Source organism: Esox lucius, chromosome 20 (genome assembly GCF_011004845.1).
Source record: "Esox lucius isolate fEsoLuc1 chromosome 20, fEsoLuc1.pri, whole genome shotgun sequence".
NCBI classification, from domain to species: Eukaryota; Metazoa; Chordata; class Actinopteri; order Esociformes; family Esocidae; genus Esox; species Esox lucius.
The window spans coordinates 37,645,787-37,659,866 of record NC_047588.1 but is presented as its reverse complement, the minus strand read 5'-3'; the positions used below and the strand labels follow the sequence as shown (position 1 = coordinate 37,659,866).

General features: G+C 43.7%; 1 protein-coding gene across 2 annotated transcripts; it reads left to right on the top strand.

Annotated features, from left to right (window-relative positions):
* Positions 1-248: 248 nt before the first annotated feature.
* Positions 249-13,334, top strand: LOC105031500 (interferon alpha/beta receptor 1a). Of its 2 annotated transcripts, none has more exons than XM_010905971.4 (6): positions 249-314; positions 5,878-6,004; positions 6,347-6,525; positions 6,789-6,952; positions 11,726-11,876; positions 11,984-13,334. In XM_010905971.4, the coding sequence occupies exons 1-6, from the start codon at positions 290-292 to the stop codon at positions 12,292-12,294; spliced, it is 957 nt and encodes a 318-aa protein (XP_010904273.2). In that variant the 5' UTR covers positions 249-289; the 3' UTR covers positions 12,295-13,334. The 2 variants fall into 2 exon arrangements, with proteins under 2 accessions (XP_010904273.2, XP_010904272.2); XM_010905970.4 differs by lacking the exon at positions 249-314 and adding an exon at positions 328-482.
* The last annotated feature ends 746 nt before the right edge of the window (positions 13,335-14,080 follow it).

Below are 14,080 nucleotides of genomic sequence, written 5' to 3'. Positions count from 1 at the left end.
CAATTGCAAATACACAGTGCCCCTTGATTTTTTTTGCATATAATAAATCTTTAGAGTCTCCTGAACATTTCCTGCAATACATTCACTGCGGCATATAGAATAGTTTTTTTTTATAGAGCAATATATATTTCATATCCATTGAGTTACATTGTGGCCAATGGTATGGGTGGAGTAAAACACCAGCAACAATTGCAAATACACAGTGCCCCTTGATTTCTTTGCATATAATTACTCTATCCACTCTCCTGAACATTTCCTACGTTTCTTTAATGTTGCTCACAAGACGCTGATGAATGAAAGCGAAGAACAGAAAGGTATGATTTCCTGTCTAGCCAGTTCCTTCACAAATCACACAGGGTGTGTTTTTGTGATTGACCCAGTTAGGCATGATGTTACGAGAAGAAGGTTCAAAATAAAGAATGTAGTTATGCTATTATTTTTAGGCAGTTATTACTTTTGGGCAGCTTTCCTTGCATACTCCGGTAAGTCTTGTAAATCAAAATGAAACTGCAATGAATGATAGACACATACTGATCCACTACGTGAACGAGCGTGCTTTCAAAACTCAATCGTTGTTACCAGTATTTGTAACTGATATTTGAATGCACGGTACAATAATGAATGTGTAGGAGTTTGATTGTCATGACAACATCAAATTATACACCGAGCGTTTGCACTGCGGCAAAGTTAGATTGAACACATGGCTCTTGAAATCTCAATAGCTCTTTAACGAAGTAATCATTTAATCCAATATTGGTCTCATTGTTATTACAAAAGTGTATACGATGTTGCATGTGCTTATATAGAGAACTAACCGCTGTGTATGCAGAAAAAGAAGCGATCTGAGGACGGATGCTGGTTGTGGTAGCGTTTGGCAGATTGTATTGTACAGTGGCGTTTTATACTTAAAAAATTAGTGGGGCACAAACCATTTCAAAATATAGGATACATACCAGTAAAGCTACAAAACTCCCCTTGCTACTCGTGTGTTTATTTAACACATCAATAAACAGCGTGGCTCCACAAAACACTTAACTGGCTTGCTTCTACCAGGTGTTGTAGTACACATACTGGGGGGGAGAGAGAGAGACCTTGTGTAATTGCTCTCCTCTCTCACACACATGTACAATTACCACTGTCACATTTACAAACCTAAATTAAGAATGCAACTAAGCTCAGAACCAATGTGCCTACAGGGCCATACGCGAAAAGCAATGAGCTCAACACCACTGAAGGCCACATCGAATCCGAAAGACAATAACTTTAATAGATAATCATGGAAACACTGACACTCGTCACCATCACTGACACTCGTCACCATACTGACACTCGTCACCATCTATATCAATCGAAAGGCTCAGTTGCCAACAGAAAGAACTGCAACAAAATTGTTATTTTTATTTCTCGAAGATTACTTCCTATAATTTATTATCTATGAATATAGCCTCTTCCTAAATTGCATACCATTTGTGTTAGGCTTTTATTTCATGTTCACTGGTCCCTGTCTTGCTGCTCCAGACTGCGCTCGAGTTCGCAGAGGTATAGGCCATAGGCTAAGCGTGAATGTGGGGCTAGCCCCTCTCTCACAATGCAATGTACATTTTACGTGTGAAAATTTGAATACGCATGCTCAGAATGTTAGTGTGATCAATGTAGATCACACGAATTTGATGCCAAGTGGGACTGACAGCCGGTAGCCCCACTACAGCGTCATTTCGTATTTCAGACTTGATTGTCTGTCTGTCTGTCTGGCGCCAACATTAGTCGGCAAGAAGAGCGAGGAGGGTAGATTGTCTTAGCTAGCTTGTTAGCTTCACAAAGGCCAGATAACTTGAAAAAATGAATAATTTCATACTCGAGTACCAGTTTGTAACCCTTAATTTGGAGGAGAAACTTGAAGTAAAGCGACTTGGTGCCCATCAGCCATGGGATTTTGTCATCACTCAAACGGATGGTAAAAGTAACCGCAGGTTTAATGTGGAGTGAAAAAGTTTTCGAAGAAAAAGTGGCTAACGCTTAGCATACAAAAGAAGACACTTCTGTTTTCCATGTCTGCTATTTGTTCGAGGACGGGTTACAAAGATTTTGAGGATTGCTAAACATGAGAGCAGCGGGAATCATCTGGACAATGTTGTGTAATTGGGCTTACTTGGAAGATTAAATGTCGCTGCCCAAATTGACTGTGCACACAGGCGCTCCATTGAGCAGCATAAAAGGTAGAGGAAAACAGGTTATGTGCTCAGTCAGATCATAACAAGTATTAAACTTTGTGGAAAATGTGAAACAGCACTGCGGGGCCATGATGATTCAGTGGACTCCATGAATCCTGGAATATTCACATGCATTTTCGAGACTGTGAGTGTAGTTTGAGACTTCAGAGGCACTAAGATGCTCAGCCCACCTTCAAAGGGACATCCAACACTGTTCAAAATGAACTGTTAGACTGTGCAAGTGTACAGGAAGGAGATGGGCGAGACATCATTTGTTGCCATACAGGCAGATGAGAACACTTTTTCAATGCCCGGCATTGCCCCCTGTGGATCCGGGCCTGATTTGTCTGAACAGTATTCTCAGCTCTCATATCGTTCCTATGACACATTGTGGATATGCTCTCAGTTTGGAACAACTTTTTTGTGTTGCAGTTTTCTGTATAACATTGGTGACGCTGAGCATATGTCCAAGGCAGCCGTCTGTCAGAGATGTGACTTGCACTGAAACATGTACTGTACACTTTTGTAGTGATCCCAGGTCACAGACCCACAAGACTCATCAGAAAAGAAGTCCAAAAGAATTGCAGTAATCAGTTTATTTAGTATGAAGCTTTGGGACTTGAAGCTCTAATCAGTTAATATTTCCATGGGTGATTGGCTACACCCATATACCTATCACAGCTCCTTCAGTAAATAATTGTCATCTTCAGTTGCTGCCAAGTACGTTTAGTGCCTGTTGGGTTGCACCTTCATAAACAGATTCTCACTTGGTCCAGGCAAGCGAACCCAGCAGTGAAAACGGCCCAAAAGCAACTATACAGTGGGGAGAGTATTTGATACACTGCCTGTTTTGCTACTTACAAAGCATGTAGAGGTCTGTAAGTTTTATCATAAGTACACATCAACTGTGAGAGACGGAATAAAAATTCCAGAAAATCACATGGTATGATTTTTAAATAATTTGCATTTTACTGCATGACATTAGTATTTGATCACCTACCAACCAGGAAGAATTCCATCTCTCACAGACCGGTTTGTTTTTCTTTAAAAAGAGTCTAGATGAAAAGGCTTTCGGCCTGCTGGGTGACAAAGTGCACAACAGGATGCTGTATGCTTTCTGATAGGAGGAAAAATTCCATGTTCAGGAGGGGGAACAATTCCCCTTAAAACCTACATGGGCTTGTGTGCCTCGTGACATTATTGCGCAACACTTGTCGAACAACAATGTTAAACAACATTTCCCTATCTTACTCAACCTGCGGTCTGAACCTTATAACACTTCCAGTCTCAAGCCCAAAATAACAAGCACTGTCCTCCCCTCCATCTAGATAGAGAGGGGTTTTGTCCAGCAGAACGCATACAGCTCCCCACCAAGTACACGCAATGCATTCAGGGACGATTAGGGCAACATTGAGTATCGCAAGATCTTGGCCAACAACCTCCTTCCCTCAGTAAGAGCATTGAAGATGGGTCTTGGCTGGGTCTTCCAGCATGACAACGACCTGAAACACACAGCCAGGGCAACTAAGGAGTGTCTCTGTAAGAAGCATCTCAAGGTCCTGGAGTGGCCTAGCCAGTCTCCAGACCTGAACCCAATAGAACATCGTTGGAGGGAGCTGAAAGTCTGTATTGCCCAGCGACAGCCCCGAAACCTGAAGGATCTGGAGAAGGTCTGTATGGGAGACCAAATCCCTGGTGCCAAAATCCCTGCTGCAGTATGTGCAAACCTGGTCAAGAACTACAGGAAATGTATGATCTCTGTAATTAAGTTCTGCTTTTCTGATGTATCAAATACTTACTTAAAAACAATGTGATTTTCTGTATTTTTGTTTTAGATCCCGTCACTCACAGTTGAAGAGTACCTATAATATAAATTACAGACTTCTACATGCTTTCTAAGTTGGAAAACCTGCAAAATCGGCAGTGTATCAAATACTTGTTCTCCCCACTGTACTTCCTGAGGTGACTCAAGTTTGGCATGTCTGTAAAATCAACTTCTACAGGTGCCCCATCCTCTCAGGCTGCATTAATGCCTGGTACGGCAGCAGCTCTCCTGCAGATCCCAAGTCCCTGCAGAGGGTGGTGAAGTCTGAATAGGCATATTACACTCATATTATAAAAAAATAAAAATTAAGAGACCACTGCACCTTTTTCTTTCCTTTCCAAAAAAGTTGAAAAGGAAGTTTTGGGGACAGAAGTGAGGACAGAAGAGTTCAATTTGCAGTCGTCTCCTAATTTTAACCCTTCTGTTCCTCACTCAAAACCTTCATTTTCCAATTTTTTGGAAAGGAAAGAATTTTTTTTTACGGAGCTGTATTTATAATATTCAATACTTCTACCCATATTGTTCATATTCCCCATTCAACTCTCTTTAAAATTGCTGCTAGTTTACATTGTTATGTATATTTTTGTTATATTTTTGCTTTATACATTTCTTAATTAATTCTATGTAGATGTTGTGTGCCATGTCACAAGAAGTTCACTGTTCAGAATGAGGCTTTGTTATTTCAGTGCATTTGATAAATAAACTCTGAACTTGATATTACACCCACACACACACATTATATAAATGTTTAATGAGTGGAACACTGGATATGAGACTTTTTTAATTAATAATCACGCATTGTCTCGGTCAGCAATTTTATGCCACGCTAGCTCACGTTCGTTTGCTGCTGCTACTGTATTGCTTTTTTTCTAGATTTTTTCAGATTCTGTATATGCATTCATTAATATTTCTAACTCAACTGGGGAGAAGTAGGGGTTCGAGACCTTTTACTCCAGTTGCTATGATGACACGTTATCTGCGTTCCATTAATGAGGGCTTTTTATCTCCTCGTGCACATGCTTTACTCCGTGTCAACTCTGACTTGACTGACCTAATTTTAACTACTTTGTAATTTCAATAGCTCTAAAAATAGATAAACCATGACTGTACAAATGGTATATACTTGATCGGGGGAGGGTAAGGAACAATGCACACCCTTTATATTTTCAAAACCTTAAGTTTTTTGATGGAACATTTTAATTTCAATAGCTCCTACAATAGGTCTAATCTTGATTATAAAAAGTATATATTTTTCATCGGGGGAGTGTGGGGAACAGTGCACACCCTTTACCTTTTTTAAATCTGAAGTTTCCAACTTTATTCAAATTACCCACGCCTTTCGCTAGGGACTAACCAATCATGGGATTTTGCATAGGTGGTTGTGAAATGCTCTCCGTACAATTAAAAGAACAGAACTTCAGTTAGATACGTTAGATTGCTACCTCATTTTAGCAGGCTGGTTTGCTCGCTAGGATTGCAGGTTTTAAGAATTACATCAATGAGGCACATGAACTATGTAGAGATATATAAATGTAACAATGTATTAAAATAAATTTCTATTCCAATTTTAACCATTGTAATAAGCTGTTGTTTCTGCTATTATGACATTAGTTCGCCCACCGACACTCCCAGCAGTATGCTACAAGCGAAGCGTTCTGGGTATCGCAGTGGAGAGAATCAACATTATCAAGATTATTTCGGCTGCAATCTTATGCACGCAAAAATGTATTAAACATCAAAGTTTAATACATACATCCTGGTTGGGCATAAAAGACCACAGGAATTGAAGAAGTACAACCCTCTGAAATTCTGACATGATTTTGTGTGTTGCGTCTCCCCCAGTGTTTGCTGCTCTGCCTGGCCCCCACAACCTGACCATGGATGCAATGAACACTCGATACATCCTGAGATGGGACTGGAATCACTCCCTGACCAATGACAGCGTCCATTTCACTGCAAAATACACCTTGTGAGTACAACCTCTTTTTAGGGGGGGGGGGCATGTACAGTATTCTGCACATACGAATGACAAAAAAATTATAATTATGGAATGGGGGAACATAACGAATGCAAATGCTTCCACACTGGTGTACTGCGTGACCCAATTAAGCAATTAACTTCCTGTCATGCTCTGTGGCGTGTGTTAAAATACTGAGCAGGCCCAGTTGACCTCGATTTTGGAACAAGAGGAAAGGATCCAAGTGACTTTAAAAGAGTGTTCACTATTGAGGCTGTAGCAGAATGACGAGGGGCAAGTCGAGAACCCTGCCAAAAAGCTGACATAACTTTGTTTCTCCATGTCTCATCACAGGTCTAATCTCGAGTGGGACCCAACGCTCTCTGTGGGGAAGTGTGTCAGGACTACTGAGCGGATGTGTGACTTCTCTGAAGAGCTCGAGTACTCTGCATCATATGTACTGACCGTGATGGCGGAGGTCGGGGGTCAGAGGTCAAACTGGTCCCGGAAGAAGTTTGTTCCCGACGAAGACGGTGAGACCGGCAGCCACGGCGCCAGAACGTGAACATCCACGCTTGTGTGGCTCTGTTCAGGCTTTTGTTTCAGCCCAGCTGCAAGAGCTTCAACATTGCCTATAAAAAATAAACCACGGTCTGAAGTGTATTGTGGTGATAGTTTGCACTAGGTGTGTACGTGCCGGGTTGGAAAAAACCTAGCCTACGGAATACAAACAGTGGATGCTTTTAAGTGCCACTGAATAGCTTGTAACAAAGGCCGGTGTGTCCCTGTGTTTCAGCGGCCTTAGGTCCACCATCGCATGTTGAGGTGGAACCAGGGGACGCCATGGTAACCGTGAGCTTCCGGGAGCCAATGACTGAGAAGAACACCCCCATGGGTTCTCTGCTGAGTTCAAGACTGTACTTCACACTGCAGTACTGGGAGAAAGACCATCCTAGCCAGGTCAGTAGCTCCACTGGCTTTGTATAAACAGGTAGTGTAGGGGTAGGGGTTTGTGAAGACAATGTTCCCTTCCTCATACAATGGAAGAGCCGCAAAACTTGAGGAGGAAAGTCCATTGTTCATGCAGTGCAGTCCATTTGGATGCACTAAATAGCGGAAATAATTTCACTTTACTCAGCTTCTCTCTGAGACACACTGTCTTGCCTTTTCCAGGATTGCCATATCATACTAAATGGATGCTTGAAACCAGTTATAAAAAACTTTAACAAACGCAGATTGAAACAGTGTAACGTTTTGTCAAAGCTAAATATTTTCATTTTTCAAAATTTCTGTTTCTTCTGTGTTCTTCAATGTGCTCATTTTGTGTAGTTAGGCTATGTAACTTAGAAGTGTTATAAGAAGGGCTGGAAACAGGAAGTATGTGCTGAACAAATGTTCTTCCTCAAACTTTCTGTCAGGTTACATTTCTATGGAATCCCGGGAATGCCAAATTTGACAAGTAAATTATTTAAAATGATAGTGAAATATATATGATATATATTATTTTTTTTATCATTTCCTTTGCCTGCTACTGTATAAGCCAACAAAATAAATACATATTTATATTACACTTCCATTTATCATTTACTCACCATTTATATTACACTCAGTGTACGATTTCATCTGTGTTTATCGTTACAATAAAACATCTACTACTACATTAATTGTGTTAGACCTGCCATGCAGTGTCGTAGCTGTCAGCGATGCAGGCGGTGGCTGGGGGGGCCCGTGCTTGGCCTGTTTATTAAATATTTTTGTGTATATTTATTTGACATTGTGTTCTATGTGGTTATCACATTCAGACGCCAGCTGTGAGGTAAATCTACGTCAGGATCGGGCCTTATAAGGACAGGTTGCACCACAGCCCGGCGTCCTCACTACGCCACTGCTACCATGTTACATAATTATCAGTCACAAACAGGTCTTTATAATGCTACTGCCTTGATCTATTTTTCTTTGCGAACGTAAAACTAACAGCGTATTGCGAGCTTGGGTAGACCCCCCGCTGCCAGTCGTTCAAATGAACGAAACAACCATATCCTCAAACCAAATTCTTAGTCTCGCGCCGCCTCTCTTCTTATTGTACCTCACTCCCTTTACGCTCCCTCTAATTGACTAAGCCAGCCCAGACAAACTCCGGCCTACATTGAGTACAGCTGCTAATCAAATAAACCGGTACTTTGTATGCTATGTGTCAAAACAGAGCTAACACACATAGGCTAACTTTAAGACTCGTCTGACTAATATACATTGCACAACAGCTGGAGAGGAGACGGGGATATGACGAAAAATAAATAAATAATTTCTCTAGTCTGTATTCAGCATTTACGGTTAGATCTAACCAATCTATACCCTGCATGGTTTATGACACATCTTTATAATCATAATGAGACACGAAGAAAATGTGATATCTTACATGAGGAAATGGGAAATGTCTCATGAGGAAATAGATAAATTATTCAACTGATCTAGGCATGAGAAAATAGTCAAAGTGAGGTGTTGAAAAATATAATCGGTGAGAAAAATGATAAATGGAAGAGTAAAATACATTATTTAATTGTATTCATTTTGTTGGCTTATGAATAAAATTATATCATGTATTTTACTCTTCCATTTATCATTTACTCATTTATTTTGTTGGCTTATGGTTCCGACTAGAGATAGTCGGGATCACCTCTACGCACGGCTTGGGCTCTGGAACCACACTCCTTGAGAGAGGATGGACTCTTCACCACTCTGGAGTTGCCCATGGTGAGAGGCGGCGGGCTGGTGTGGGTTTGCTTATAGCTCCCCAGCTCTGCCGCCATGTGTTGGAGTTTACCCCAGTGAACGAGAGGGTCGTTTCCCTTCGCCTACGGGTCGGGGATAGGTCTCTCACTGTTGTTTGTGCCTACGGGCCGTTTGTGCTCCAACTGGGGACTCCATCGTTCTACTGGGGGACTTCAACGCCCATGTGGGCAACGACAGTGACACCTGGAGGGCCATGATTGGGTGGAACGGCCCCCCTGATCTGAACCTGAGTGGTATTCAGTTATTGGACTTCTGTGCTAGTCACAGTTTGTCCATAACGAACACCATGTTCAAGCATAAGGGTGTCCATCAGTGTACGTGGCACCAGGATACCCTAGGCCATAGGTCGATGATCGACTTTGTTGTCGTTTCATCTGACCTGCGGCCGTATGTCTTGGACACTCTGGTAAAGAGAGGGGCGGAGCTGTCAACTGATCACCACCTGGTGGTGAGTTGGATCCGATGGCGGGGGAGGAAGCTGGATAGACTTGGCAGACCCAAGCGTACTGTAAGAGTCTGCTGGGAACGTCTGGCCGAGTCTCCTGTCAGAGAGATCTTTAACTCCCACCTCCGGCAGAGTTTCGACTGGATCCCGAGGGAGGCTGGAGATATTGAGTCCGAGTGGACCATGTTCTACACCGCCATTGTCGAAGCGGCCGTTCGGAGCTGTGGACGTAAGGTCTCCGGTGCCTGTCGTGGCGGCAATCCCCGAACCCGGTGGTGGACACCAGAAGTAAGGGATGCCGTCAAGCTGAAGAAGGAGTCCTATCAGGCCTGGTTGGCTTGTGGGACTCCTGAGGCAGCTGACGGGTACCGGCAGGCCAAGCGGACTGCAGCCCGGGTGGTTGTGGACTCAAAAACTCGGGCCTGGGAGGAGTTCGGTGAGGCCATGGAGAAGGACTATTGGGTGGCTTCGAAGAGATTCTGGCAAACCATCCGGCGCCTCCGGAGAGGGAAACAGTGCCCTACCAACGCTGTTTATAGTGGAGGTGGGCAGCTGTTGACCTCAACTTGGGATGTCGTCGGGCAGTGGAAGGAGTACTTCAAGGATCTCCTCAATCCCGCCGTTACGTCTTCCATTGAGGAAGCAGAGGCTGAGGGCTCAGAGGTGGACTTGTCCATCACCCGGGCTGAAGTCACTGAGGTAGTCAAAAATCTCCTCGGTGGCAAGGCATCGGGGGTGGATGAGATCCGCCTTGAGTACCTCAAGTCTCTGGATGTTGTGGGGCTGTCTTGGTTGACAAGCCTCTGCAGCATCGCGTGGCGGTCGGGGACAGTGCCTCTGCGATGGCAGACCGGGGTGGTGGTCCCTCTTTTTAAGAAGGGGGACCGGAGGGTGTGTTCCAACTACAGGGGGATCACACTTCTCAGCCTCCCTGGTAAAGTCTATGCCAGGGTACTGGAGAGGAAAATACGGGCGATAGTAGAACCTCGGATTCAGGAGGAACAGTGTGGTTTTTGTCCGGGCCGTGGAACACTGGACCAGCTCTATACCCTCTACAGGATGATGGAGGGTTCATGGGAGTTTGCCCAACCAATCCACATGTGTTTTGTGGATTTGGAGAAGGCATTCGACTGTGTCCCTCGCGGCATCCTGTGGAGGGTGCTTCGGGAGTATGAGGTCCTGGGTCCTTTGCTAAGGGCTGTCAGGTCCCTGTACAACCGAAGCAGGAGGTTCGCATTGCCGGCAGTAAGTCAGACTTGTTCCCGGTGCATGTTGGACTCCAGCAGGGCTGCCCTTTGTCGCCGGTTCTGTTCGTAATTTTTATGGACAGAATTTCTAGGTGCAGCCAGGGGCCAGAGGGTTTCAGGTTTGGGGACCACACGATTTCGTCTCTGCTCTTTGCGGATTATGTTGTCGTGTTGGCCCCTTCAAACCAGGACCTTCTGCATGCACTGGGACAGTTTGCAGCCGAGTGTGAAGCGGTCGGGATGAAAATCAGTACCTCCAAATCCGAGGCCATGGTCCTCAGTCGGAAAAGGGTGGCTTGCCCACTTCAGGTTGGTGGAGAGTTCTTGCCTCAAGTGGAGGAGTTTAAGTATCTAGGGGTCTTGTTCACGAGTGAGGGAAGGATGGAACGGGAGATTGACAGACGGATCGGTGCAGCTTCTGCAGTAATGCGGTCGATGTATCGGTCTGTCGTGGTGAAGAAAGAGCTGAGCCGCAAGGCGAAGCTCTCGATTTACCGGTCAATCTACGTTCCTACTCTCACCTATGGTCATGAGCTTTGGGTCATGACCGAAAGGACAAGATCCTGGATACAGGCGGCCGAAATGAGCTTTCTCCGCAGGGTGGCTGGGCAATCCCTTAGAGATAGGGTGAGAAGCTCGGTCACCCGGGAGGAGCTCAGAGTAGAGCCACTGCTCCTCCACATCGAGAGGTGGCTTGGCCATCTGTTCCGGGCCTGTCCCACCGGGAGGAGACCCCGGGGAAGACCTAGGACACGCTGGAGGGACTATGTCTCCCGGCTGGCCTGGGAAAGCCTCGGTGTCCCCCCGGAAGAGCTAGAGGAAGTGTCTGGGGAGAGGGAAGTCTGCTCTCTGCTTAGACTGCTGCCCCCGCGACCCGGCCCCGGATAAGCGTAAGATGAATGAATGAATGATGAATTGTTGGCTTATAGTAGGCAAAGAATTATTCAACTCTTTTTTTATACGTCACTATCCTTTTAAATAATTTACTCATCAAATAACCTTTTACTGACATTTGTCATTCCTGGGATTCCATACATTTCATCATAGTTTAGATAATCAGTTTGATTCATAACAGTTTAAATAATGAAATGGTTTATTATAATTGTTAATTATGCTTAGTCCTAGGTCCTTCAACTTGGTTGTTTAACTTTACTCTGTGGCATAGAGCAGTGCTTTGGTCATCTATAGCTCATGGGGTTCAATATCTAGGGTTCAATATCTCTAGCTCCCTCTTCTGTCTCCCTCATGTAGAAGCAAGAGAAGGTTGTTGATACCACAGAGAGAACACTGTCCCCTCTAAAACCCTGGACAGAGTACTGCCTGCGTGTCAACGCATTCAACAAAGATTGGAACAAGACCAGCCCCCCCACATCGCCACAGTGTGTGAGGACCTTGGGAAAAAGTAGGAGCCATTTACCCACGATTTTCAATCCACAGTATTAAAGAAAAAATATTTCCTATTTTTTGGTGAATATCCGTATTGACACCCGCTCTGTTTGTCCCTCTAAGGACACCCTCATGTGTGGTTGGTGTTGCTGGTACTGCTTATTCTGCTGAGCTGTGTGGCTCTGGTGTACTACAATTACTGCCGGAGGAATAAAAGCATCCTCTCAAAATACACATTTCCTGGCAATATACTGCAGAAATCGCAGGATCCCACATCCCTAATCCTGTTTCCTTTGGAGGAGTGCTGCACAGTTATGTCTGTGGTGGCTAAACAGGTCGAACTGACAAAACAGCATCAACAGCAGTGGGTCAATGGTCAGGAATTCACAGAGGCGGAGCAGCACAATGGCTTTTCCACCATCCAGTCAAGCTAGAGTAATGTAAGTGATAGCCTATGATAAAGGGAATAATTAATTGACTTGTCGTCGTCCCCATGTATTTTCTCAGGTGTTTTATATTTTTTGGAAAGGAAAGTGGTGTAAAATGGGGTGGAGAGCATTTGCTAGTGGTACATGGCTACACTGAAGAAGGCAGGCTAGACCTCATGACCAAACTTTTAGGGTATTTTTTGTGTCCATGTCAGGTTGCCCCCCCCCCAAACTGAAAGAGTTTAATGAAGTGGTCCCTTCCGATTGAGCCAGCCAATGCAATGTGTGCAGACTAGTTACCACAAACAAAGGAACTTTGCCTCTAGTTAAGGGCTCTATTCACTCAAACTGGCATTGCGGTGTTTATGCAGTAACTCTTTTTGCCATGGACGTATTAACTCCCTGACTGGCCTGGTACTGGACAAGGGGGTTCAATTGAAACATTTAGAATTATTTACATTAATGTGTGTAGTATTTACAAGGGTATGTTACACCATAAAGGCCAGATTCACGCAGTCTCCTAAACAGCTGATGTTGAGATGTGTCTGTTACCCAACCTATCTTACCCAGTCACCCTCTGTCTACCCACAGTAACTTTTATTTAGAAGTAAAGCGATTCTACACATTTATTTTTAAGGCCACCCCTGTTAATTTAAATGCATTCCAGGTGACTACCTCATGAAGCTGATTGAGAGAATGCGAAGTGTGCAAAGTTGCCATCAAGGCAAAAGTTGTCTACTTTGAGGAATCTACAATATGAAATGTATTTTGATTTGTTAAAAAAAAAAAAAGATTGCTACCAAAAGAGTAAAACTAAAGAAATACTCTTGAGTGACATGTTTCCTAACTGACTGGTACTACTAAGTCATGTTCATCATGTTAATTTTGTACACTGTAAGTGAGAATGTTGATGCAAAGTTTATACACATTGTAAATGTATAAAACATTTATATTATATAGATTTTTTCATTGTACAGTATGTATGTCTGAATGTATGTATGTATGTCCGCCAGTCTGTCCTGGCTTGTCAAATTAAAGGAAATGTTTCCACATTTACTTTGAAAGCTTCATATTAGATTTGATTAGGTTAAACTTTTTTGTCATTGAACAAGTATAAGAACAGTACAACCAAATGCAGTTAACATCCAACCAGAAGTGCAAATAGAAGAGGGCAGAAAATGTACAAGTATTAAGTATATGTATATTACAATGGGAATGTACAGATGTGCAAAGAAGGCCAATGCAGTACAAATGGCAATACTAGATGTGCAATTAAAGCAACAGAGGAGGCATTTTTCAACTGGTACAAAATGCAGCAGCACGTCTCCTCTCAAACACCTCCAAACGCTCACACATCACCCCAGTCCTCTGCTCGCTCCATTGGCTTCCGGTGCGGTTTAGGGTGGAGTACAAGGTCCTGCTGTTTGCATTCAAGGCCATCAATGGTCTGGCCCCGGCCTACCTCGCCGAATTAGTAACGGTCTACCAACCTGCTAGAGCTCTCCGCTCCTCTGAACACACCTCTCTGGTCGTTCCCAAATTCAAATACAAAAAGTTTGGAGGCCGATCATTTGCAGTTCAGGGCCCAACTCTGTGGAACGCTTTACCACCATCCCTGCGTAACATTACCATGTTCAGTGTTTTTAAAGCGCAGTTGAAAACACAACTGTTCAGACAGGCTTTTAACACGTAATCTCTGACTCGACTGCTCATTTTATATATTTTATGTGTGTGTATGTGTGTGTATATGCGTATGCGGGTGTATGTGTATATATATGTACATATACATTTT

What these genes read in the sequence shown, in the direction of transcription:
- LOC105031500 (XM_010905970.4), top strand. Translation starts at nt 428, where the DNA reads ATGCTATTATTTTTAGGCAGTTATTACTTTTGGGCAGCTTTCCTTGCA. An exon ending in AGCTTTCCTTGCATACTCCG is followed by an intron (nt 483 to 5,877) that starts GTAAGTCTTGTA and finishes CGTCTCCCCCAG; the next exon opens with TGTTTGCTGCTCTGCCTGGC. An exon ending in TTCACTGCAAAATACACCTT is followed by an intron (nt 6,005 to 6,346) that starts GTGAGTACAACC and finishes GTCTCATCACAG; the next exon opens with GTCTAATCTCGAGTGGGACC.